This window comes from Hyperolius riggenbachi, chromosome 1 (genome assembly GCF_040937935.1).
Source record: "Hyperolius riggenbachi isolate aHypRig1 chromosome 1, aHypRig1.pri, whole genome shotgun sequence".
Classification (NCBI taxonomy): Eukaryota; Metazoa; Chordata; class Amphibia; order Anura; family Hyperoliidae; genus Hyperolius; species Hyperolius riggenbachi.
This window is the reverse complement of record NC_090646.1, coordinates 135,618,340-135,642,280: the sequence shown is the minus strand read 5'-3', so window position 1 is coordinate 135,642,280 and position 23,941 is coordinate 135,618,340. Positions and strand designations below refer to the sequence as shown.

General features: G+C 47.2%; 1 protein-coding gene across 3 annotated transcripts in view; it reads right to left on the bottom strand.

Annotated features, from left to right (window-relative positions):
- Positions 1–23,941, bottom strand: part of LOC137566578 (multifunctional protein ADE2-like) — an 86,890-nt gene that overhangs the window by 33,037 nt on the left and 29,912 nt on the right. Inside the window, exons 5-6 of one of the 3 annotated variants that reach the window (XM_068278603.1) lie at positions 21,864–22,334; positions 5,148–5,219 (exon numbers count right to left, since the gene is read on the bottom strand). In XM_068278603.1, coding sequence (XP_068134704.1) covers positions 5,148–5,219; positions 21,864–22,334 — 543 coding nt within the window. Of the gene's footprint in view, positions 1–5,147; positions 5,220–20,063; positions 20,140–21,863; positions 22,335–23,941 lie in introns of those variants that run through there. The other 2 variants (XM_068278605.1, XM_068278604.1) reach the window with 2 other exon arrangements.

The following is a 23,941-nucleotide window of genomic DNA, read 5'->3' as shown; positions in this document are numbered from 1 at the left end:
CATCATAAAATGTGAGATTTACAAGGAGGGAAAACAGTACACCTCTCTGAACAGTTTAAAAACAATAATGGTGCACAAGCCAGCCTGGGGCCCCAGGAACTCTCACTGCCCGGGGCCCCAGAACCAGCATGCAACACCATATGTGAGCGCAGCCAAGCCCTGGATCTGCCACACCCAGGAGCTTGTCCCCAACTGCTCTGAAACTTACCAAACACACAGGAGAAACTCACTTCCCAAACAGTTCTCTGCTGCTTATATAGAGCCTGCAGGCTGCTTGTAAGCCAATCAAGAAGTGCACATACACATGACACCTAGTCTGCAGTGATTGATTCAAACAGAAGCTGAGCTACTCAGCTAGTCATAGGAGAGGGTTTCAGTTGCATATAGACAATGGCTATATGGCCAGCAGGGGGCACCAGCGTGCCCAAACAGTTCTCTGTGAGTTTCTCCTGTGTGTTTGGTAAGTTTCAGAGCAGTTGGGGACAAGCTCCTGGGTGTGGCAGATCCAGGGCTTGGCTGCGCTCACATATGGTGTTGCATGCTGGTTCTGGGGCCCCGGGCAGTGAGAGTTCCTGGGGCCCCAGGCTGGCTTGTGCACCATTATTGTTTTTAAATTTTAATATAGATTCCCATGCAGTTTAGTTAGGAGGGGGGCAGATGAGAGGGTATATCCTGCACGCTGGTGCCCCCTGCTGGCCATATAGCCATTGTCTATATGCAACTGAAACCCTCTCCTATGACTAGCTGAGTAGCTCAGCTTCTGTTTGAATCAATCACTGCAGACTAGGTGTCATGTGTATGTGCACTTCTTGATTGGCTTACAAGCAGCCTGCAGGCTCTATATAAGCAGCAGAGAACTGTTTGGGAAGTGAGTTTCTCCTGTGTGTTTGGTAAGCCTCTCTGAACAGTGTCTGGGAGGCTGTGGTTGCTGCTGCACGCAATGTTGATGGTGAACAGATCAAAACACTGACAGAATCCATGGATGGCAGGCTTTTGAGTGTCCTTGAAAAGAAAGGTGGCTATATTGGTCACTGATTTGTTTTTGTTTTGTTTTTTAATGTCAGAAATGTATATTTGTGAATGTTGAGATGTTATATTGGTTTCACTGGTAAAAATAAATAATTGAAATGGGTATATATTTGTTTTTTGTTAAGTTGCCTAATAATTATGCACAGTCATAGTCACCTGCACACACAGATATCCCCCTAAAATAGCTAAAACTAAAAACAAACTAAAAACTACTTTCAAAAATATTCAGCTTTGATATTAATGAGTTTTTTGGGTTCATTGAGAACATGGTTGTTGTTCAATAATAAAATTACTCCTCAAAAATACCACTTTCCTAATAATTCTGCACTCCCTGTAATTGTATTTATCCTATTGCTATTCAATTATATAGGCAGCGCCTTCCAGTTTTTATATTTTAATGTTTGACAACGATATTTATCGTTATTAAAATTTCATTACCCACCACCACCAGCGCCATTTCGTTATCCAGCCAGACTCTATTTTTACGCAAAGTATTGGCACAATCTGATTCTACCTCCCCCTTTTACAAAGAAGCCACAAAGAGAGGAGAGACAGAAACAGCCTGATGCAGACTCACATGCTCCAGAAACAAAGTCACATACTTGCTGTGTGATTGGATGTTACAGTCATTATGAGACTTTGTTTCACCGGATCTGTTGTGGGACATGTCTTTAGGCAAGCGGATATTCTCTAATTCCACCTTTTACCACCATACTTGTACTCTGCACAGCAGAGTCACATGGATGCTGTGGCAGCAAATTACAGCAATCATGGGACTTCCTGCAGTGTGACTGTATATGAACTTGCCTTCACATTGATAACACAATCACCAGAAATTGTCAAGCCAGTGCTTTCTATTACTGGCTCGTTCAGATGCATACTGTATGTTGACGGCAGCGCCATCTGTTCAGCTCTTAAAGTAAACCTGTGACTTTAATAAGACAAAAAAGTTAGATACTAACCTCAGTAGAGGGAAGCCTCTGGATGTACCAGAGGCATCTCTGACCCTTCTGCAGCCCACCAATCCTCTTCTTCACGGCGTCACTCCCGTCCTTGCTGCACTGCGCAAGTGCATAGACAGCTTGCACTTGTGCAGTAGCATAGAGCCGCTCAATAATCCAGAGATTTCCATTCCCCTCCTTGACCCCACCGCCACTCGCTGACATTCTCTTCTTTTTCACAGCCGCGCTCCCATCCATGCACGAGCATGGCCACACTGCGCATTCCTCTGTGCATAAGCGACTCAATGCTACTGTGCAGGTGGTGGCCTTACTTGCACTTACTGTATACAGTCTGGCCATGCTTGAACACAGATGGGAGCATGGCCACATACAGTAGATATATTCAACAAGCCCTTGTAGAATATGTTCGGAGGATCCTAACACAAGTTTGGTGGGGTTGAGGAGGATGGGGGAAGCCTCTGGACTATCAACTACTGAGGTAAGTATGTAACTTTTCAGCTGTAGGTAACTATATGTCAACTAAGATCTTTAATGTCCTGTGAACTTTTCATATAAATTCTGTCAATGGGAGAAGTCATCTTGTAGTGACAATGAGTAAGGATAGGACAGTCCAACACTGCCTGTCCAAGACTCTCTACCAGTAAGTGATATTTTAGGTCATCTGTGCTGAGGTGCTTCTGACAGGACCGTGTTGACAATAGCTGTTCTGCATAGAGAAAAAAAAAAAAAGAAAAAGTATACTGTGTATTTAGTTGAGTGGAGAATAGGTCACACTTAACCACAGTTGCACCAACAGGTGCCTGCAACTCAAATGATGCAAAATTCAGTTCAGGAACTAAATAAAACAGATTTTAAGCTTGAAATGGAGAAAGTTAGGTCTTGGCACCTGATGATGTGTCTTTCTCAGGGGTTATGGGAGTCAAAGGTTCCCCTGTGCCTGCACAAACTTCCTGTCACCTTCACAGGATGTGCTTCACCATAGAAAGCAGGAAAGTATATTGCATGATGGTAAAAAGTAATGATATCCTGCAGCTTCGTAGTATGTTTATTGAAGTTTCACAGCACAGTAAAACAGCACAACTTACTATGCACAAAGTACTCTGAAGCAGGTTGGTGCTGGATATCATTACTTTATACCTTCATGCAAAACAAATTTTAAGCGTATAAAAGGATCAATAAAGACAGCAGCTGCTTTTTTTTTTCCACTTATTTATTAACAATAATAATAGCGCGCAGATACACAGGCTGGCTAAAGACCAGTTTCCAGCTGCTGCCTTGTCTATATGATATTAGGCCTAATGGAAAGATTGTGCCTCTCAGTTTGGGAATAGCTGGTTGGACATTTTGTTTGGACAATGCTTGAAGAGGTCAATGCAGGGGTGCCTCTAGCCATTTTGTCACTCCAGGTGAGAAAACCTGTGGCGCCTACCCCCCCCCCCCCCCCCCCTTCCCCAAAAAATAATCGTAATGTAGCCGCATTTCACCAGAAAATACACGTATTGCAGAAGCGTTTCACCAGAAAATAATCATAATGCGGCAGGGTTTCACCAGAAATTACACTTATTGCGGCAGCGTTTCACCAGAAAAAAAACATGTAAAGGCTGCAGCGTTTCACCAGAAAAAAAACATGTAAAGGCTGCAGCGTTTCACCAGAAAAAAAACTTGTAAAGGCTGCAGCATTTCACCAGAAATACACAATGCAGGCAGCGTTTCACCAGAAAACCACATAGGCAGGGCTCCACTTTCATGAGGCACAAAGGGGAACAGAAGGAGGCACAGGGGGACTGAATAAGGCACACAGGAGGACATAGGAGGCACAGGGGGACAGAAGGAGGCATGAGGGTCAGAAGAAGTCACAAACGAGGACAGAAGGAGGCACAAGGAAACAGAAGGAGGCACACAGGGGGACACAAGGAGGCACAATGGGCAACAAAAGGAGGCACAATGGGGGACAGAATAAGACACAAAGGAGGACAGAAGGAGGTACACAGAGGGGCAGCAGGCGGTACAGGGGGACAGAAGAAGGCAAGAGGGCCAGAAGGAGGCACAAAAAAGGACAGAAGGAGGCACAAAGTGGGGCAGAAGGAGGCACAATGGGGGACAGATTGAGGCACAATGGGGGACAGATTGAGGCACAATGGGGGACAAATTGAGGCACAATGGGGGACAGATTGAGGCACAAAGGGAGACAAAAGGAGGCACAGGAGGAAATAAGGAGGCACAAAGGGGACAGAAGGAGGCACGATGAGGGGCAGAAAAAAAGCACAAAGGGGGCAAAGGGAGGCACAGGGAGATAGTAGGAGGCACAAAGGGTAAAAGGAATGATGCACAAAGGGGAACAGAAGGGGGCACAAAAAGGTGACAGAAAAAGGCAGAGGGGAATGTAAGGAGGCACAGGGAGACAGAAGGAGGCAGAGGGGGACAGACAAAGCCACTGGGAGAAAGAAGAAGGAACAAAGGGGCACAGAAGGAGGCACAGGGCGACAGAGGAAGGCGCAGGGGGCAGAGGTAGCACATGGGGACTGAAGAGGCACATGGAGACAGAATGATGCACAAAGGGAGACAGAAGGAGGGCCATGAGGACAGAAGGAGGCAGAGTGGGACTTCAGGAGGAACAGGGGGGCAGTAGTAGCACAGGGGGACAAAGAAAGGCACAAGGGGACATAAGGAGGCACAGGGGGACAGAAGGAGGCAGAGGTGGCACAGGGGGACTGAAGGAGGCACATGAAGATAGAAGGTGGCACAAAGGGAGACAGGAGGCATAAAGGGAGACAGAAGGACAAACAGGGGGTCAGACATGGCACAATGGACTGAAGGAGGCACAAGGAGACAGAAGGAGACACAAAAAGGGACAGAAGGAGGCACAAAGGGGGGAAAAAGGATGTACAAGGCTCAGAGAAACACAGTGGTAGCTGCCTGCAACTTATGCTAAGCAGATGCAGCAAAAGCAAGTAATAAAACACCAGTGGGGCGGGACTTAGTCAGTGGGCGTGGTTTCATTTGGGGCATGGCTTAGGCCAGGGGGCGTGGCTTAATCCAGCAACATGGCCCCCCAGGACCAATGGCATTCCAGGCAATGGCCTGTACTGCCTATGCCTAGAGGCTTCCCTGGGTCAATGTAATCTATTTTGTGAAAAGAGATGAACCATAACTTACCATCTGGAGGAGTTCTCCTCTTGAGATGTGCAGGCAGTGCTTCACCATTGCTCGCTACCATCCTCTCTGTAGCTGTTAAATCATAAGGAGAGAACTCAGAAATTCTGAAGGAACAGAACAAACAACAAGAGTTGTGAGTCCAACAGAACAGATATAACAGCAAAAACCTGACTCTCTCCCTAAATGAGAGATTCCTAGTCACTTCCTATTCTGGGCCTGGGGTAACCCATCGTGGTGAATGCAAGTGAGAGAAAATCTCTTCAGCGGAACACACAGCATAATAAATCCTGACAGAAGATGCATCATCAAACATAAGTAGAAACAGTAAATATTTACATAGGGCATCAAACTCAACTTGCCTGTGCTCAAGGGACACCTGCAGCAGGGTTGACACTCCCACTTCTATTGTAAGATTATTAGTACAGCCAGTTGGACAATTCTTATGGCTCACTGTAAAAGTGCTTTATATCTCCTGAAATGTGGTAACATAAAAAGCAATCCTCCCATTTATACCTGCTTGCTATTAATATATGTTATCAAGTAAAGCAAAGCAATAGTGAAAATAAATAATATATTACTTATTTAACAAATGTATTTTAAAATATACATGGACATATTTTTTTGTACCCCTAGTAGAGATAATAAACAATGTTCCTGTAAAAACAGTTGCAAATATTGAGAAGTTTAACCACTTGAGGACCACAGTCTTTTCGCCCCTTAAGGACCAGAGCCTTTTTTTCCATTCAGACCACTGCAGCTTTCACGGTTTATTGCTTGATCATACAACCTACCACCTAAATGAATTTTACCTCCTTTTCTTGTCACTAATACAGCTTTCTTTTGGTGCTATTTGATTGCTGCTGTGAGTTTTAGTTTTTATTATATTCATCAAAAAAGACATGAATTTTGTCAAAAAAATGACTAACTTTCTGTGCTGACATTTTTCAAATAAAGTAAAATTTCCTATACATTTGAGCACGAAAGTTATTCTGCTACATGTCTTTGATAAAAAAAAACCATTCAGTGTATATTTATTGGATTGGGTAAAAGTTATAGCGTTTACAAACTATGGTGCCAAAAGTGAATTTTCCCATTTTGAAGTATATCTGACTTTTCTGACCACCTGTCATGTTTCATGAGGTGCTAAAATTCCAGGATAGTATAAATACCCCCCAAATGACCCCATTTTGGAAAGAAGACATCCCAAAGTATTTAGTGAGAGGCATGGTGAGTTCATAGAAAATATTATTTTTTGTCACAAGTTAGCGGAAAATGACACTTTGTGACAAAAAAAAAGTTTCCATTTCTTCTAACTTGCGACAAAAAAAAAAATGAAATCTGCCACGGACTCACTATGCTCCTCTCTGAATACCTTGAAGTGTCTACTTTCCAAAATGGGGTCATTTGTGGGGTGTATTCACTGTCGTGGCATTTTGGGGGGTGCCTAATTGTAAGCACCCCTGTAAAGCCTAAAGATTGCTCATTGGACTTTGGGCCCCTTAGCGCAGTTAGGCTGCAAAAAAGTGCCACACATGTGGTATTGACGTACTCAGGAGAAGTAGTATAATGTGTTTTGGGGTGTATTTTTACACATACCCATGCTGGGTGGGAGAAATATCTCCGTAAATGACAATTTTTTGATTTTTTTTTTACACACAATTGTCTAGTTATAGAGATATTTCTCCCACTCAGCATGGGTATGTGTAAAAATACACCACAAAACACATTATACTACTTCTCCTGAGTACGGCGATACCACATGTGTGGCACTTTTTTGCACCCTAACTGCGCTAAGGGGCCCAAAGTCCAATGAGTACCTTTAGGATTTCACAGGTCATTTTGCGACATTTGGTTTCAAGACTACTCCTCACGGTTTAGGGCCCCTAAAATGCCAGGGCAGTATAGGAACCCCACAAGTGACCCCATTTTAGAAAGAAGACACCCCAGAGTATTCCGTTAGGTGTATGGTGAGTTCATAGAAGATTTTTTTTTTTGTCACAAGTTAGCGGAAATTGATTTTAATTGTTTTTTTTCACAAAGTGTCATTATCCGCTAACTTGTGACAAAAAATAAAATCTTCTATGAACTCACCATACTCCTAACGGAATACCTTTGGGTGTTTGTTTCTAAAATGGGGTCACTTGTGGGGTTCTTATACTGCCCTGGCATTTTAGGGGCCCTAAACCGTGAGGAGTAGTCTTGAAACCAAATGTCGCAAAATGACCTGTGAAATCCTAAGGGTACTCATTGGACTTTGGGCCCCTCAGCGCACTTAGGGTGCAAAAAAGTGCCACACATGTGGTACCGCCGTACTCAGGAGAAGTAGTATAATGTGTTTTGTGGTGTATTTTTACACATACAGATGCTGGGTGGGAGAAATATCTCTGTAAATTACACATTTTTAATTTTTTTTTTTTTTTTTACACACAATTGTCCATTTACAGAGAGATTTCTCCCACCCAGCATGGGTATGTGTAAAAATACACCACAAAACACATTATACTACTTCTCCTGAGTACGGCGATACCACATGTGTGACACTTTTTTGCAGCCTAGGTGCGCTAAGGGGCCCAACGTCCTATTCACAGGTCATTTTGAGGCATTTGTTTTCTAGACTACTCCTCACGGTTTAGGGCCCCTAAAATGCCAGGGCAGTATAGGAACCCCACAAGTGACCCCATTTTAGAAAGAAGACACCCCAAGGTATTCCGTTAGGTGTATGGTGAGTTCATAGAAGATTGTATTTTTTGTCACAAGTTAGTGAAAAATGACACTTTGTGAAAAAAACAATAAAAATCAATTTCCACTAACTTTTGACAAAAAATAAAATCTTCTATGAACTCGTCATACACCTAACAGAATACCTTGGGGTGTCTTTTTTCTAAAAAGGGGTCACTTGTGGGGTTCCTATACTGCTCTGGCATTTTACGGGCCCAAAACCGTGAGTAGTCTGGAAACCAAATTTCTCAAAATGACTGTTCAGGGGTATAAGCATCTGCAAATTTTGATGACAGGTGGTCTATGAGGGGGCAAATTTTGTGGAACCGGTCATAAGCATGGTGGCCTTTTAGATGACAGGTTGTATTGGGCCTGATCTGATGGATAGGGGTGCTAGGGGGGTGACAGGAGGTGATTGATGGGTGTCTCAGGGGGTGGTTAGAGGGGAAAATAGATGCAATCAATGCACTGGGGAGGTGATCGGAAGGGGGTCTGAGGGGGATCTGAGGGTTTGGCCGAGTGATCAGGAGCCCACACGGGGCAAATTAGGGCCTGATCTGATGGGTAGGTGTGCTAGGGGGTGACAGGTGGTGACAGGAGGTGATTGATGGGTGTCTCAAGGTGTGATTAGAGGGGGGAAATGGATGCAAGCAATGCACTGGCAAGGTGATCAGGGCTGGGGTCTGAGGGCGTTCTGAGGGTGTGGATGGGTGATTGGGTGCCCTAGGGGCAGATATGGGTCTAATCTGATGGGTATCAGTGACAGGGGCTGATTGATGGGTGATTGATGGGTGATCAGTGGGTGATTAGATGGCAGAACAGATGTAAACAATGCACTTTGGAGGTGATCTGAGGGTAGGTCTGGGGCAATCTGATGGTGTGGGTGGGTGATCAGATTGCCCGCAAGGGGCAGGTTAGGGGCTGATTGATGGGTGGCAGTGACAGGGGGTGATTGATGGGTGATTGACAGGTGATCAGTGGGTTATTACAGGGAAGAACAGATGTAAATAATGCACTGGCAAATTGATAAGGGGGGGGGGGTCTGAGGGCAATCTGAGCGTGTGGGTGGGTGATTGGGTGCCCGCAAGGGGCAGATTAGGGTCTAATCAGATGGGTAACAGTGACAGGTGGTGATAGGGGGTGATTGATGGGTGATTGATGGGTGATCAGTGGGTGATTAGATGGCAGAACAGATGTAGACAATGCACTTTGGAGGTGATCTGAGGGTAGGTCTGGGGCAATCTGATGGTGTGGGTGGGTGATCAGATTGCCCGCAAGGGGCAGGTTAGGGGCTGATTGATGGATGGCAGTGACAGGGGGTGATTGATGGGTGGCAGTGACAGGGGGTGATTGATGGGTGATTGATAGGTGATTGACAGGTGATTGACAGGTGATTGACAGGTGATCAGTGGATTATTACAGGGAAGAACAGATGTAAATAATGCACTGGCGAATTGATAAGGGGGGGTCTGAGGGCAATCTGAGCATGTGGGCGGGTGATTGGGTGCCCGCAAGGGGCAGATTAGGGTCTAATCTGATGGGTAACAGTGACAGGTGTTGATAGGGGGTGATTGATGGGTAATTAGTGGGTGTTTAGGGTAGAGAACAGATGTAAGCACTGCACCTGGGAGGTGATCTGACGTCGGATCTGCGGGCGATCTATTGGTGTGGGTGGGTGATCAGATTGCCCGCAAGGGGCAGGTTAGGAGCTGATTGATGGGTGGCAGTGACAGGGGGTGATTGATATAAGAAGAGAAGGGGCGCTTTGAGTCTTCTGTATAATACAATAACCTCGTCTACTGGGCAGGTCTCACCTGGTTCCAAGGTGGCTGGTACAGCGTACACAGCCTCGGTAAGCCTGCGTCCCGCTTGGCCGAGCCGGGGAACGGGCTCTCAGCGTGGGGGCGGATGTGACGTCACGTCCCAGAATCCTTCAGGATCGGTGGTTATGGCAACCAGGACGCTCGCCCTCTATAGCGGCGAGTGGTCGTCCTATCCAGGATGCGCAGCCGTGGGTGGAACACACGGCTACGTAGATAATGAAGGTGTATAGACTAAAATTGTACTAGCAAAGTACAAATTTATTAAAAACAAACAACGCGTTTCGCGGAGGACCACCCTCCGCTTTTTCAAGTTAGTCATATAAACTTTAAGAAATACACCTTCCTTAAATACTCAATGCACAATTCCTATCAGCCAATAGGCTTAACATGGGCAGGGATGTCATTACCTTAAGTCACCTAATAAGGCGACCCAGGGTGTATATCTCCTAATGTAGGAGCAGAGTACACTCATTAAAGTTTACTATACATACTTTTATAGGTATAAATTTAAAATTAATATTAAAATCAATATTAAAATTTACAAATATAGTGGTTATGATGTGGTTTGACTAAAGGTTAGTGTATTATTGCAAAATTTAATCGTAAGACAGCACCCTACTGCATGTAGCACCCATGGGCCTCACATAGAACAAACCCCTCCAAAAAGACCTCACATAAACATATTACACATATAGTAATAGAACTGCATGAATTCCGTACAAGCATCCAATAGGGAGTGGGAAATTTGGTTACACCAAGGGGGAAATAGTATATCAGGAAATCAAAAATCCACCAGTAGTAGGTCATATCTGTAATCAGGCACACGTGTGCGTGCGCACACGCACCCAGGCCTATGCCCAAGGCACTGCACACACCCACCTGTGTGCCCCCACACACGCCATCACCCCAAGAAAACCCCCATTGGGCCGTAGAAATCGAACAGACCCCATCTCATACCTAGCGTACAACTGGCTGAAGATGGCTCATTTCTTCTAGACACTTATTTAAGCCCCCTGGCTCCAGGGTCCCCAATTTTAGGATCCAAAATGACTCACATCTGCACAGTACACGGTACCTTTCATATTTATTATGGTGTACCACCTGTTCCATAATGGTGGCCCTCAAAAGCTTGAAGTCCCTACCATGGGCAAGATGGAAATGTTTAGATACCCCATGGTTTAATTCTCCATTCTTAATATTGGACCTGTGTTTGTTCAATCTCGTCTGGAACTTTTGGGTGGTGCGACCCACATAGGAGAGTCCACACGGGCAACTTAATAAGTAAATTACATGAGTGCTATGGCATGTTAGAAAACTTCCTATACTATATTCATTAGAGGAGCTGTTTTTAAACGTACGTGCCCCATCATTCAATGTTTTACAAGCAAGGCATCGTCTGGATTTGCATGAGAAGCACCCCGAGCTACCACCCCCTCTATTCTGCACTTTAGTTTTGTCTACCACCACCCCCCCCCCCCTCCCCATTGACAGCCTGCTGGGTGCAATATGTCCCCTGATGGTTTTCCCTCTCCTAAAGACCACCCGTGGTTTCCAGGGGAGGAATCAGCGTTAAATAGAGCTGCTGCTTTGACCCAGCAGGAGTGTCTTTTACCCCCAAATCCGACAGTGAAAACCTCAGTTGGACCAATAGAATCCATCTCCAAGAGTATGCCCATAGTGGTAAACTTTTCAGGACAGGCCAATGAATGTAAAGAGATCTTTAATAAATACTGGCCAGTATTGTTGAGTGATCCCATACTGGAGCAGACCCTCCCCCGGAAACCACGGGTGGTCTTTAGGAGAGGGAAAACCATCAGGGGACATATTGCACCCAGCAGGCTGTCAATGGGGGGGGGGGGGGGGGGGAGGGTGGTAGACAAAACTAAAGTGCAGAATAGAGGGGGTGGTAGCTCGGGGTGCTTCTCATGCAAATCCAGACGATGCCTTGCTTGTAAAACATTGAATGATGGGGCACGTACGTTTAAAACCAGCTTCTCTAATGAATATAGTATAGGAAGTTTTCTAACATGCCATAGCACTCATGTAATTTACTTATTAAGTTGCCCGTGTGGACTCTCCTATGTGGGTCGCACCACCCAAAAGTTCCAGACGAGATTGAACAAACACAGGTCCAATATTAAGAATGGAGAATTAAACCATGGAGTATCTAAACATTTCCATCTTGCCCATGGTAGGGACTTCAAGCTTTTGAGGGCCACCATTATGGAACAGGTGGTACACCATAATAAATATGAAAGGTACCGTGTACTGTGCAGACGTGAGTCATTTTGGATCCTAAAATTGGGGACCCTGGAGCCAGGGGGCTTAAATAAGTGTCTAGAAGAAATGAGCCATCTTCAGCCAGTTGTACGCTAGGTATGAGATGGGGTCTGTTCGATTTCTATGGCCCAATGGGGGTTTTCTTGAGGTGATGGCGTGTGTGGGGGCACACAGGTGGGTGTGTGCAGTGCCTTGGGCATAGGCCAGGGTGCGTGTGCGCACGCACACGTGTGCCTGAATACAGATATGACCTACTACTGGTGGATTTTTGATTTCCTGATATACTATTTCCCCCTTGGTGTAACCAAATTTCCCACTCCCTATTGGATGCTTGTACGGAATTCATGCAGTTCTATTACTATATGTGTAATATGTTTATGTGAGGTCTTTTTGGAGGGGTTTGTTCTATGTGAGGCCCATGGGTGCTACATGCAGTAGGGTGCTGTCTTACGATTAAATTTTGCAATAATACACTAACCTTTAGTCAAACCACATCATAACCACTATATTTGTAAATTTTAATATTGATTTTAATATTAATTTTAAATTTATACCTATAAAAGTATGTATAGTAAACTTTAATGAGTGTACTCTGCTCCTACATTAGGAGATATACACCCTGGGTCGCCTTATTAGGTGACTTAAGGTAATGACATCCCTGCCCATGTTAAGCCTATTGGCTGATAGGAATTGTGCATTGAGTATTTAAGGAAGGTGTATAAATGATGGCGCCGTGAGAGGCAGCCAAGGCAGCCAAGGACACATCGGCTCCCGGCAATTTTCCTATTTTCTATCTTCTTACCTTAGTTTTAGCTTTAGTTTCTTAGTTTTAGCTTCAGTTTAGCTCAGTATTTCAGCTTAGCTTAGTCCTGAGCCAGTCTTTTTAGCTTTAAGCCACCGAGATCCAGGAGATCCAGGGGCCGGGCGCCCACACCAGCGCACAATCTCCCGCAGCCACCGGGGTCCAGAAGGCCGGCACCTACACCGCACCTCCCTGCAGCCACCGAGGTCCAGAGGCCGGCACCTACACCGTACCGACCCGCAGCCACCGAGGTCCAGAGGCCGGGCACCCACATCAGAGCGCAATCTTCCGCACCCCACCCCACTCCAGCGCACAATCCCAGCCACCGAGATCCAGAGCGCCTGCACCCTCCGATATCCTGCCACCGCTGACTTCTCTACAGAGCGAAGGAGATCCAGCGGCCGACACCGTGACCAGGAGACCGCCCACCTACCTACTGCAGACTCCGGGACCTGGTAAAACACAGCGGCCGACTCCGGAGCGAAACACCGCTGCCGCCGAGGACCACCCACAACTCTACCCAGTCCTCCACCGGAGGCTGACGCTGCGGCCGGATAAAACTGCAGCCCAGCTTCCCCCCTGCTCCCTGAGACCTCCACCAGTGACCCATCCATCCACGTGGCTCGCACGTGGCTAGCCGCGGCCCACCCGGGACACCCACAAACTTTCCTCTGTCCTCCCAATCTTCCATCGGAGGCAGAGGCTGTGGCCGGCACAACTGTACAGCGGCCTGCAGCCCAGCTTGCCCCTGCCCCACGTGAACTCCAGGGATCTATCTATCCACGTGGCTCGCTGTGGCCTACCCTCCAAGCAGACGCAGCTATCACCACAGGAGCAGCTGTGTAAGGCCCCCCAAGAACGCTGGCCCGCAGCACTCGCCGGCACTGCAACTACCGACCCTGCCCCTCTTTAAGTCCTGCTGGAGAGGAAGCATGTGAGTAAAGCTGTTGCCAACATCATGAATGACTGTATAGGCTAAATGCCCCCTCCTTGAACTGCATGCCATGAACTTCCTGCTTACCTGAAATTAGGCTGTCTTGTACTAGCTCCCAGTCTGCTATATGAACTGTCTTGCACTAGCCCCCAGCCTGTATATGAACTGCTGTGTGCTCCCTACATTTACGCTTCTCTTGCACTAGCTCCTCAGCCTGGTACATGAACTATATTTGCGCTTCTGATGCCCCCACTCAACAACTGTGTAGCCTCCTTCTGTATGCAGGTGGCAACGTGCCACTAAACACCTGATGGCCAGTCCCATACCCCCTGCCTCGCAGGGCACCATCGCCTACACCAGAGAACAGCTCCTGGAATGGGAGACACAGGCACAGGTTCTGCCAATTAGGGACACAGTTCGGTCACAGATCGACAATCTAGCCAACATAAGCAAATTTCGGCCTAGGGGTAGGAGGGCGGGCGCTCAGGTCAGACTTAAAAGGAAGGGCCTGCGGTCTCCCATCCCAGCCATTCTATTAGCAAATGTACGCTCCCTCCATAACAAACTAGACGAGCTGCTGCTACTACTTGGGAGCAAACCCTCGATCGGTGGCAACTCCCCGGTCCTCTGCTTCACTGAGACCTGGCTCAATAACAACATCCCGGACAACTCCCTCGACATACCGGGCTTCAATCTTTTCCGAGCAGACCGGGACCCCTCTCTCTCAGGGAAAAGCAAGGGCGGCGGAATTTGCTTTTACATCAACAGCGCTTGGTGCTCAAACACAACCATCCTACACAAAAGCTGCTCTACAGATGCCGAGATTCTACTGATCAACTGCAGACCTCAGTACTCACCGAGAGAGTTTACCTCCTATGTCCTGGCAGGCGTCTATATCCCCCCGGATGCGGACACCAAGATTGCCCTGCGCACACTCAGCGACACCATATCAGTGTGGGAGACCTCCCTCCCGGACTCCTTCTTCATCATCCTAGGGGACTTTAACAGGGCAAACCTTCGCCAGGAGCTGCCTCGTTACAAGCAACACGTCACCTGCCCCACCAGGAACCAAAACACCCTGGACCACTGCTACACGGTCCTGAAGGATGCGTACAAGGCTACTCGCCGGGCTGCCCTAGGCAACTCCGACCACTGCCTAATTCACCTGATCCCCACCTACAGAAGGCTCCTTCAAACCTCCAAGCCGACCGTCAGAACTGTTAAAAAGTGGACTGAGGAGGCTAAAGGTCAACTACAAGCCTGCTTTGATAGCACGGACTGGTCAGTTCTCGAGGCTCCCTGCCTAGACGAATGGACGGAAAATGTCACCTCCTATATCCGCTTCTGTGAAGAGTCATGCATTCCAACAACGAACGTCAAAGTCTTCCCAAATAACAAACCTTGGTTCAATGGCAAGCTACGCCACCTACGGAAAATCAAAGAGGAAGCACACAAATCCGGCACCCCAGAGGAGTACAGGGAAGCCAGAAACTCCTTAAACCGAGAGCTGAAGGTGGCAAAGCGGGACTTCTCAAACAAACTAAGACAGGACCTTCAGTCCAACAACACACGGGATGTCTGGAAAGGCCTCAGGGCAGCTACTAATTTCAAGCCCCCTCCCCAACACACACTTCCTAGCATTGCGCTAGCCGAGGAGCTCAACAAATTCTATTGCAGGTTCGAGCACCTCCCCACCCACTCTGAGGACCTAGCAATCTCATCCTCACCCGGGAAGCCTCCTGCCACACCCCCCCAAGCTGCCACTGCCCTCCAAGCACCAGTAACTGTTTGGGAGGCTGACGTATTGCGGCACCTCCAGAAGCTCAACCCCAGGAAGTCTCCAGGCCCGGACGGCATATCTCCAGCCTGCCTGAAAACCTGCGCGAGCCAGCTAGCCCCGATCCTAACGTCAATCTTCAGCAAATCCCTGACAGTGTGCAAGGTCCCTTCCTGCTTCAAGAAAGCGAATATCATTCCGGTTCCCAAGAAGCCAGGTGTTACGGAACTAAACAATTTCAGACCGGTTGCCTTAACTCCAATCATCATGAAAACCTTTGAAAGGCTGGTTCTTCCCTATCTGAAGGAGCACACCGACACCAAAACGGATCCCCTGCAATTTGCATACAAGGCTAACCGGTCCGTGGAGGACACTATCAACATCAGTCTAGCACACATCATGGAACATCTGGATAAACCAAGCTCCTACGCCAGGATCCTGCTCCTAGACTTCAGCTCCGCTTTCAACACCATTTGTCCAACCATCCTGTATGAAAACCTGGCACGACTCGGTGTTGACCCTAATCTGCGCACCTGGATCAAGGATTTCCTGACCAACAGGTCGCAGTTAGTCAGGATCGGCGGCTGCTCTTCCAGTGCTAGAATCACCAACACTGGCGCCCCGCAAGGGTGCGTGCTGTCCCCGATTCTCTTCTCACTGTACACGAATAGCTGTACCTCATCCGCAGACTCTGTCAAGGTCATCAAGTTTGCAGATGACACCACCATAATTGGCCTCATAGATGAAAACGGTGAGCACGAATATCGTAAGGAGATTGAGCGGATCCTCAGGTGGTGTGAGGAAAACAATCTCGTATTAAACACAGCAAAAACCGTGGAACTAATTGTGGACTTCAGAAGGAACGCTCCGTCTCCCAGTCCAGTCTCCATTAATGGTACAGAGGTCTCCAGGGTACACAGCGCTCGGTTCCTCGGTACCACCATCACAGACAACCTGAAGTGGGAGGCGAACTCCTCCGTAATTCAAAAGAAAGCCCAGCAGAGGCTGTTCTTTCTCAGGCAGCTGAAGAAGTTCGGGATGTCGCAAGAGCTAATGATCAGCTTCTACTCTGCCACCATCGAGTCTATCCTTTGCTCCTCCATCATTGTCTGGTATTCCGGGGCAAATGCAAGGGACAAACACAAACTCCAAAGGGTAATCAGTGCTGCTGAGAAGATCATCGGGTCACCCCTGCCGCCCCTGGACATCCTGCAGTCATCTAGAATGAGGTCCAGGGCAAACAGGATCATTCAGGACCCCTCCCACCCTGGCAGTCGCTTCTTCGTCCCCCTCCCTCTAGGTCGCCGTTATAGGACCATTCTCACCAAAACCACGAGGCACAAAAACACCTTCTTTCCCCAAGCGGTTGCTCTACTTAATTCTACTTAATCATGCACTCTCCCAACTGATCTCCCTAATCTCTCCCAGCCACCCCCCTGCGGAATACGCGCACAGAACTGTCTCCAGCTGGCCACGCAGTACCACATGTCACCGTACAGTATGTCCACTTTGCATAAGATAGTCCTGCCAACCTGATCTTTGAACTGCTGCTGTCTGTTAAACTGACGTCTGGGTGTCTCTGTAGCTAAGAATTTGTACCATGTGTGTTTGCCAATTGCTGTCACTGTCTGTCAAACTGTGGTTATGTCTATGTAGCCATATATGTACCATGTTGATGTTGCTTTTTATGCCAATTGTTTTGATGCTTTTTATGCCAACTGCCGTGTGTTCACAAAAAATTCCGGGTGCGGCTCCGGCCGCACTTGGCGAATAAAGTTGATTCTGATTCTGATTCTGATTCTGATTAAAGTTTATATGACTAACTTGAAAAAGCGGAGGGTGGTCCTCCGCGAAACGCGTTGTTTGTTTTTAATAAATTTGTACTTTGCTAGTACAATTTTAGTCTATACACCTTCATTATCTACGTAGCCGTGTGTTCCACCCACGGCTGCGCATCCTGGATAGGACGACCACTCGCCGCTATAGAACCTTGGAACCAGGTGAGACCTGCGCAGTAGACGAGGTTATTGTATTATACAGAAGACTCAAAGCGCCCCTTCTCTTCTTATGTCTTTCACAGCGTTTTTTCTGGGAGCAGCTGAGCGTATCTCAATAGGGGTCTGATCGCACCAGGGGGTGTTACCCACCACCCCACTTTTCTTGGAGGGGGTGATTGATGGGTGATTGACAGGTGATCAGTGGGTTATTACAGGGAAGAACAGATGTAAATAATGCACTGGCAAATTGATAAAGGGGGGTCTGAGGGCGATCTGAGCGTGTGGGTGGGTGATTGGGTGCCCGCAAGGGGCAGATTAGGGTCTAATCTGATGGGTAACAGTGACAGGTGGTGATAGGGGGTGATTGATGGGTAATTAGTGGGTGTTTAGAGGAGAGAACAGATGTAAACACTGCACTTGGGAGGTGATCTGATGTCGGATCTGCGGGCGATCTATTGGTGTGGGTGGGTGATCAGATTGCCCGCAAGGGGCAGGTTAGGGGCTGATTGATGGGTGGCAGTGACAGGAGGTGATTGATGGGTGATTGACAGGTGATTGACAGGTGATCAGTGGGTTATTACAGGGGGGATAGAGGCATGCAGTACACAGGAGGGGGGGTCTGGGGAGAATCTGAGGGGTGGAGGGGTGATCAGGAGGGAGCAGGGGGCAGTTTAGGGTTAAAAAAAAAATTGCGTTGACAGATAGTGACAGGGAGTTATTAGGGGGGTGACTGGGTGCAAACAGTGGTCTGGGGGAAGGGCAGGGGGGGTCTGAGGGGTACTGTGGGCGATCAGGGGGCAGGGGGGGGGAAATCAGTGTGCTTGGGTGCAGACTAGGGTGGCTGCAGCCTGCCCTGGTGGTCCCTCGGATACTGGGACCACCAGGGCAGGAGGCAGCCTGTATAATAGGCTTTGTATACATTACAAAGCCTATTATACGCGTGTCATGCGGCGATCCGGGTGCTAGTAACCCGCCGGCGCTTTCGAACGGCCGGCGGGTTACAGCGCGAGGGGGGTCGGAGCCAGTCGCCGGCAGCTGATCGCGTCACGAATGACGCGATCGCCGCATAACCACGCCCGCCGCAGCCCCCGCCGATGGGCGTATTGCGGTCGTTTAGGCCCAGTCTTTGCCGCCGCCCATCGGCTGGGGGCGGTCCTCAAGTGATTAAAGGGAACCTGAAGGGAGAGGAATATGGAGGCTGCCATCTTAAAGAGAACCTGAGGTGGGGTTCTGACAATGCAATCCCCATACAGAAGCTGGGTCTGCCTATACAGCCCAGCCTCTGTTGCCAATCCAATCCAATACAATCCAAAAAAGCTTTGTTGGCAGGACCAAATACATTTAGCATTGCCAAAGCAAAACAAAGCATTAACATGGGGGGTGTGGGAATAAAGGAAGGGTATAGGGGGTTGGGGTATGTAGTCCTTAGGGTGTGGCAATATAGGGGGCTGGGAGATACAGTCCATGGGGGTATTGGGTATACAGTCCATGCTATACAGATCCCCCCTAAGCCCCCCCTGCGCTCTGCTATCCCCCATAGATAACAGCCGCGCTGTCGACACACAGCATGTTGCAGCGGGCTGCATTTACCTTTGGACTGTCAGTCTGCGTGCTCCCCCTGCCTCCTGCAGGGGGTCCCCGCCCGCATCCCTTCCCTCCAATCCGCGGGGAGGGAAGGGACGCGGGCGAGGACCGGAGCTATGCAGGAGGCAGGGGAGCACGCAGACTGACAGTCCAAAGGTAAACACAGCCTGCACAGCGCGGCTGTGATTTATGGGGGATAGCAGAGCGCAGGGGGAACTTAGGGGGGGATCTGGATGGCAACAGAGTCTGGGCTGTATAGGCAGACCCAGCCTCTGTATGCAGATTGCATTGCCAGAACCCCACCTCGGGATCTCTTTAATTCTCTAATTAACAATACCAGTTACCTGACTTCTATGCTGGTCTTCTGCCTCTCTTTAATTCTTTGAATTAACAATACCAGTTACCTGACTTGTATGCTGGTCTTCTGCCTCAAATACTTTAAAACCATGGCCCAGAACAAGCAAGCAGATGAATTGCTTTTACTGTCGTCTGACTCCACGCTTGTTGCAGGTGTGTGACTCAACAAGTAAAGCCATAAGCTCAGCAGGTTAGCCAAGCAACTGGCATTTTTTAAAAGGTAATGAAGATGGCAGCCTCCCTATTCCTCCCACTTCAGGTTCCTTTTCAAATTTGAGGCACTGCAACAAACTTCCTGGAACAAGGCCACAAGCGGAAAATCAACCCCAGAATGGAATGATAATGAGACTGGTAGACAAAATTCCAAGTACAGCTTCCAAAGATTACTTTCTGATTGCACTAAGCGTCACTTTTTGAGTGACAAAGTGCCCAATTAAAGTAGACAGAGGTGAACTTCACTGCTTAAGGAAAAACATTACAAAGGCAGACTTGAATTTGCTAAAATTATTACCGAAAAGCCATAATACTTTTGGGAGAATGTCTTTTGGACAAATGAGAAAACAAAAAAAAAAACTTTTTGGAAAGTCAAATCATTTCTGTCTGTTCATAGAGGAAAAAAGCTTTGGAAGATACGTTTACCATACCTACTGTGAAACATGGAGGAGGCTTGGTTATGATGTGGGGATGCTGTGTTGTTCCATGCATGGAGTCTTTAATCACTTCGCATCCAGACCTTGTTTCCCCCTTATGGACCAGAGCCGTTTTGACGTTTTAGCCATGACCCTAGTTAATCAGCAATAACTTTATCCTTACTCATGACACTTAAATGATCTATATACCATTTTTTAAAGACAAACTAGGCTTTCATTGGGGGTACTAAGAAAATAGTAAAAATGCAGGAAAAAAATAAATAAAAAATGCACGATTTCTCAGTTTTTACCGGTTCCAGCTTAAAAATAAAAAGTGCTACTGTCATAAAAACCATGCCACTAGTATTATGTCCCCCAGAATAGATAGCCAGATGTTTCCCCAGTATCAGCCCCCCCCCCCCCCCCCCCAGGATAGTCAGATATGTCCCGAATATAAGCCCCCCAGTATAGTCAGATGCGTTCCCCACATTTGCCACCCCCAGCACAGATCGTCAGATGCGCCCCTTAGAATAGTGCCCCTAATTATAGCCAGATGTGCCCCTGGTATCAGCATTCCCCCATTTTAGCCAGATATGCCCCCAGGATTAGCACCGGCCCCCCATCATAGCCAAATGTGCCCCCGGTATTAGGTTATCCCCCCCAGGGTAACCAGATGTGCCTTACTATTAGACACCTCCTGGGCATACTGTAGTGATGCTCTGCAATGCAGATGGCTGTGCGTTTTTACAAAAACGCATGGCACCTGCATTGCTCTACTTTCCTGCACAGACTTCATTCAAACTACAGCGGCATTGTGCACAAAATGCATTGTCAGAATTAAATAGTTACGTAGTTATTTAGGTTGAAAAAATACATATGTCCATCAGTTCAACCAAAAAACAAAGTACAACACCAGCCTGCTCCCTCACATATCCCTGTTGATCCAGAGGACGGCGAAAAACTCTTACAAGACATGGTCCAATTAGCCCCAAAAGGGAAAAAAATCCTTCCTGACTTATCAATTATACAAGAGTGCCCATTAGGCAGTACAGTCTATGCACCATTCCTGCATGTTGCATACTGAAATGCATTGCCGAAATCTGCACAGCAACATGACAGTGGCCTTCAATATAGTATATAAAACATTTTATGTCTGTACTTCTGTCTGTTTTAAGTTATTTCAATGCCATTTGTGGGTATTATTTTCACAGAGATATACCAACAGATTTGCCTGTGTTTTTATAGCACCTTATCCCCCTACATGGTTCCTGCATGCAGAATACTTTGCCATCTAAAGTCACACAAAGTGCAGTATGCAGAATGCTATTATTACAAACCCTAATGAAATCAGTCTTTTACTCAGTCCACTGTCTCCCAACAATGGAACATAAAACCTGAACCCTTCCTTCAACAATGGCCTGCTTGTTAAAGGGAATCCAAGGTGGGAGGGATAGGGAGGCTGACATGTTTATTTCCTTTTAAATAATGCAGATTACCTGGCTGTCATACTGATCATCGGCCTCTATTACTTTAAGCCATTGACATCTGATCTGCATGCTTGTTCAGGGTCTATGGCTTAAAGTATTAGAGACAGAGGATCAGCAGGACAGCCAGGCAATGTGCATTATTTAAAGGGAAACAAACATGTCAGCCTCCATATGCCTCTCACCTCGGGTTCCCACTAAATACCTATAAAAATTGGGGTAAAATCACAAATACTGCTGTAATATCCTGGATTGTTTGCAGTTATCTTGGTCGCCTTACAGTGATATGACACATTTTGATGGTGACAAATGAAGTACCAAGTAAACTTACCTGCAAAGTTCAGAGGTCCAGTAAAGGTCCTGGACTCCTCTTGGCAGGTAGCTTGATTTGAAGTAGCAGCATATTGTTCAGTCTCTGCAGTTTGTGATGGGACTCTTGGTAGCCGTCGCAATATGTGATCAATCTGGTCAAAGAATTTTACAGTCTGCCTCATAGTACGTTGGTTTTCATGACTTTCATCTTTCTGTATACAATGATATTCATACTTTAGGTTCTTGTACTTCCTGCGGCACTGCTTCCAGTCCCTATTGATCCCAAACTCCACCAACCTCAGTGAAATCTCCTCAAAAACCTGTTTATTTCTGAAGGTGCCGTCAAGTCGCTGGGAGATCTTCTCATCAGACCACACGTGTAACAAGGACTGGACTTCAAAGTCGCTCCAGTTCCTTCCCCCTCCACTGTCATTTACAGTCATTCGCAAATCACAGTTGTCAACTTCCTCTTCCACCTCTGGGCTATCATCTAAATAAACAAGATGGGCATGTGAGTACAGACTACAGTGTGTGTGTGTGTGTGTATAGTGTGTGTGGTGTGTGTGTATAGTGTGTGTGTGTGTAGTGTGTGTGTGTGTAGTGTGTGTAGTGTGTGTGTAGTGTGTGTGGTGTGTGTGTGGTGTGTGTGTAGTGTGTGTGGTGTGTGTAGTGTGTGTGGTGTGTGTAGTGTGTGTGGTGTGTGTGGTGTGTGGTGTGTGTGTGTAGTGTGTGTATAGTGTGTGTGTGTGTGTATAGTGTGTGTGTGTGTGTATAGTGTGTGTGTGTGTGTGTGTGTGTGTGTGTGTGTGTGTGTGTGTGTGTGTGTGTGTGTGTGTGTAGTGTGTGTGTGTGTGTGTGTGTAGTGTGTGTGTGTGTGTAGTGTGTGTGTAGTGTGTGTGTGTAGTGTGTGTGGTGTGTGTAGTGTGTGTGGTGTGTGTAGTGTGTGTGGTGTGTGTGGTGTGTGGTGTGTGGTGTGTGTGTGTAGTGTGTGTATAGTGTGTGTGTGTGTGTATAGTGTGTGTGTGTGTGTGTGTGTGTGTGTGTGTGTGTGTGTGTGTGTGTGTGTGTGTATAGTGTGTGTGTGTGTGTGTGTGTGTGTAGTGTGTGTGTGTGTGTGTAGTGTGTGTGTAGTGTGTGTGTGTAGTGTGTGTGTAGTGTGTGTGTAGTGTGTGTGTGTAGTGTGTGTGTGTGTGTGTGTGTGTAGTATATGCGCACACACGTGTGTGTGTGTGTGTGTGTGTGTGTGTGTACATAGTGTGTGTGTGTGTGTGTAGTGTGTGTGTGTGTAGTGTGTGTGTATAGTGTGTGTGTGTATAGTGTGTGTGTGTGTGTGTGTGTGTGTGTGTGTGTGTGTGTGTGTGTGTGTGTGTGTGTGTGTGTGTGTGTGTGTGTGTGTGTATGTAGTGTGTATGTAGTGTGGGTGTAGTGTGGGTGTAGTGTGCGTGGGTATAGTTTGTGTGTGTGTATAGTGTGTGTGTGTGTGTGTGTGTAGTGTGTGTGTGTGTATAGTGTGTGTGTGTGTATAGCGTGTGTGTGTGTATAGCGTGTGTGTGTGTAGTGTGTGTGTGTGTGGTATATGCGCACACACACATAATATAATGCTGGGAGGGTCAAACCTGTCAAGTTGCTTTTACCAAAGATCTCCCCATTTGTCACTAAATCCCCCACCATGTGACAACACTATGCCAAGTTTTAGTGGCAGTAGAGGTTCAAGGCTCACCACTGCGAGAATGGCTTAATGGACAACTGAAGTAAGAGGTAGATGGAGGCTGCCATGTTTATTTCTTTTTAAACAATACCAGATGCCTGGCAGCCCTGCTGATCTATTTGGCTGTAGTAGTGTCTGAATCACATTAGAAGCAAGCATGCAGCTAATCTTGTGAGATCTGACATTAATGTCAGAAAACATGATGTGCTGCATGCTTGTTCAGGGTCTATGGCTGAAAGTATTAGAGGAAAAGGCTCAGCAGGGCAGCCAGGCAACTGGTATTGCTTAAAAAGAAATAAACATGGCAGCCTCCATGTGCCTCACTCTTCAGTTGTCCTTTAGCACAAAATCAGACCCTTATAAAGTATAGTCAGGATCCAGAGGCTTTC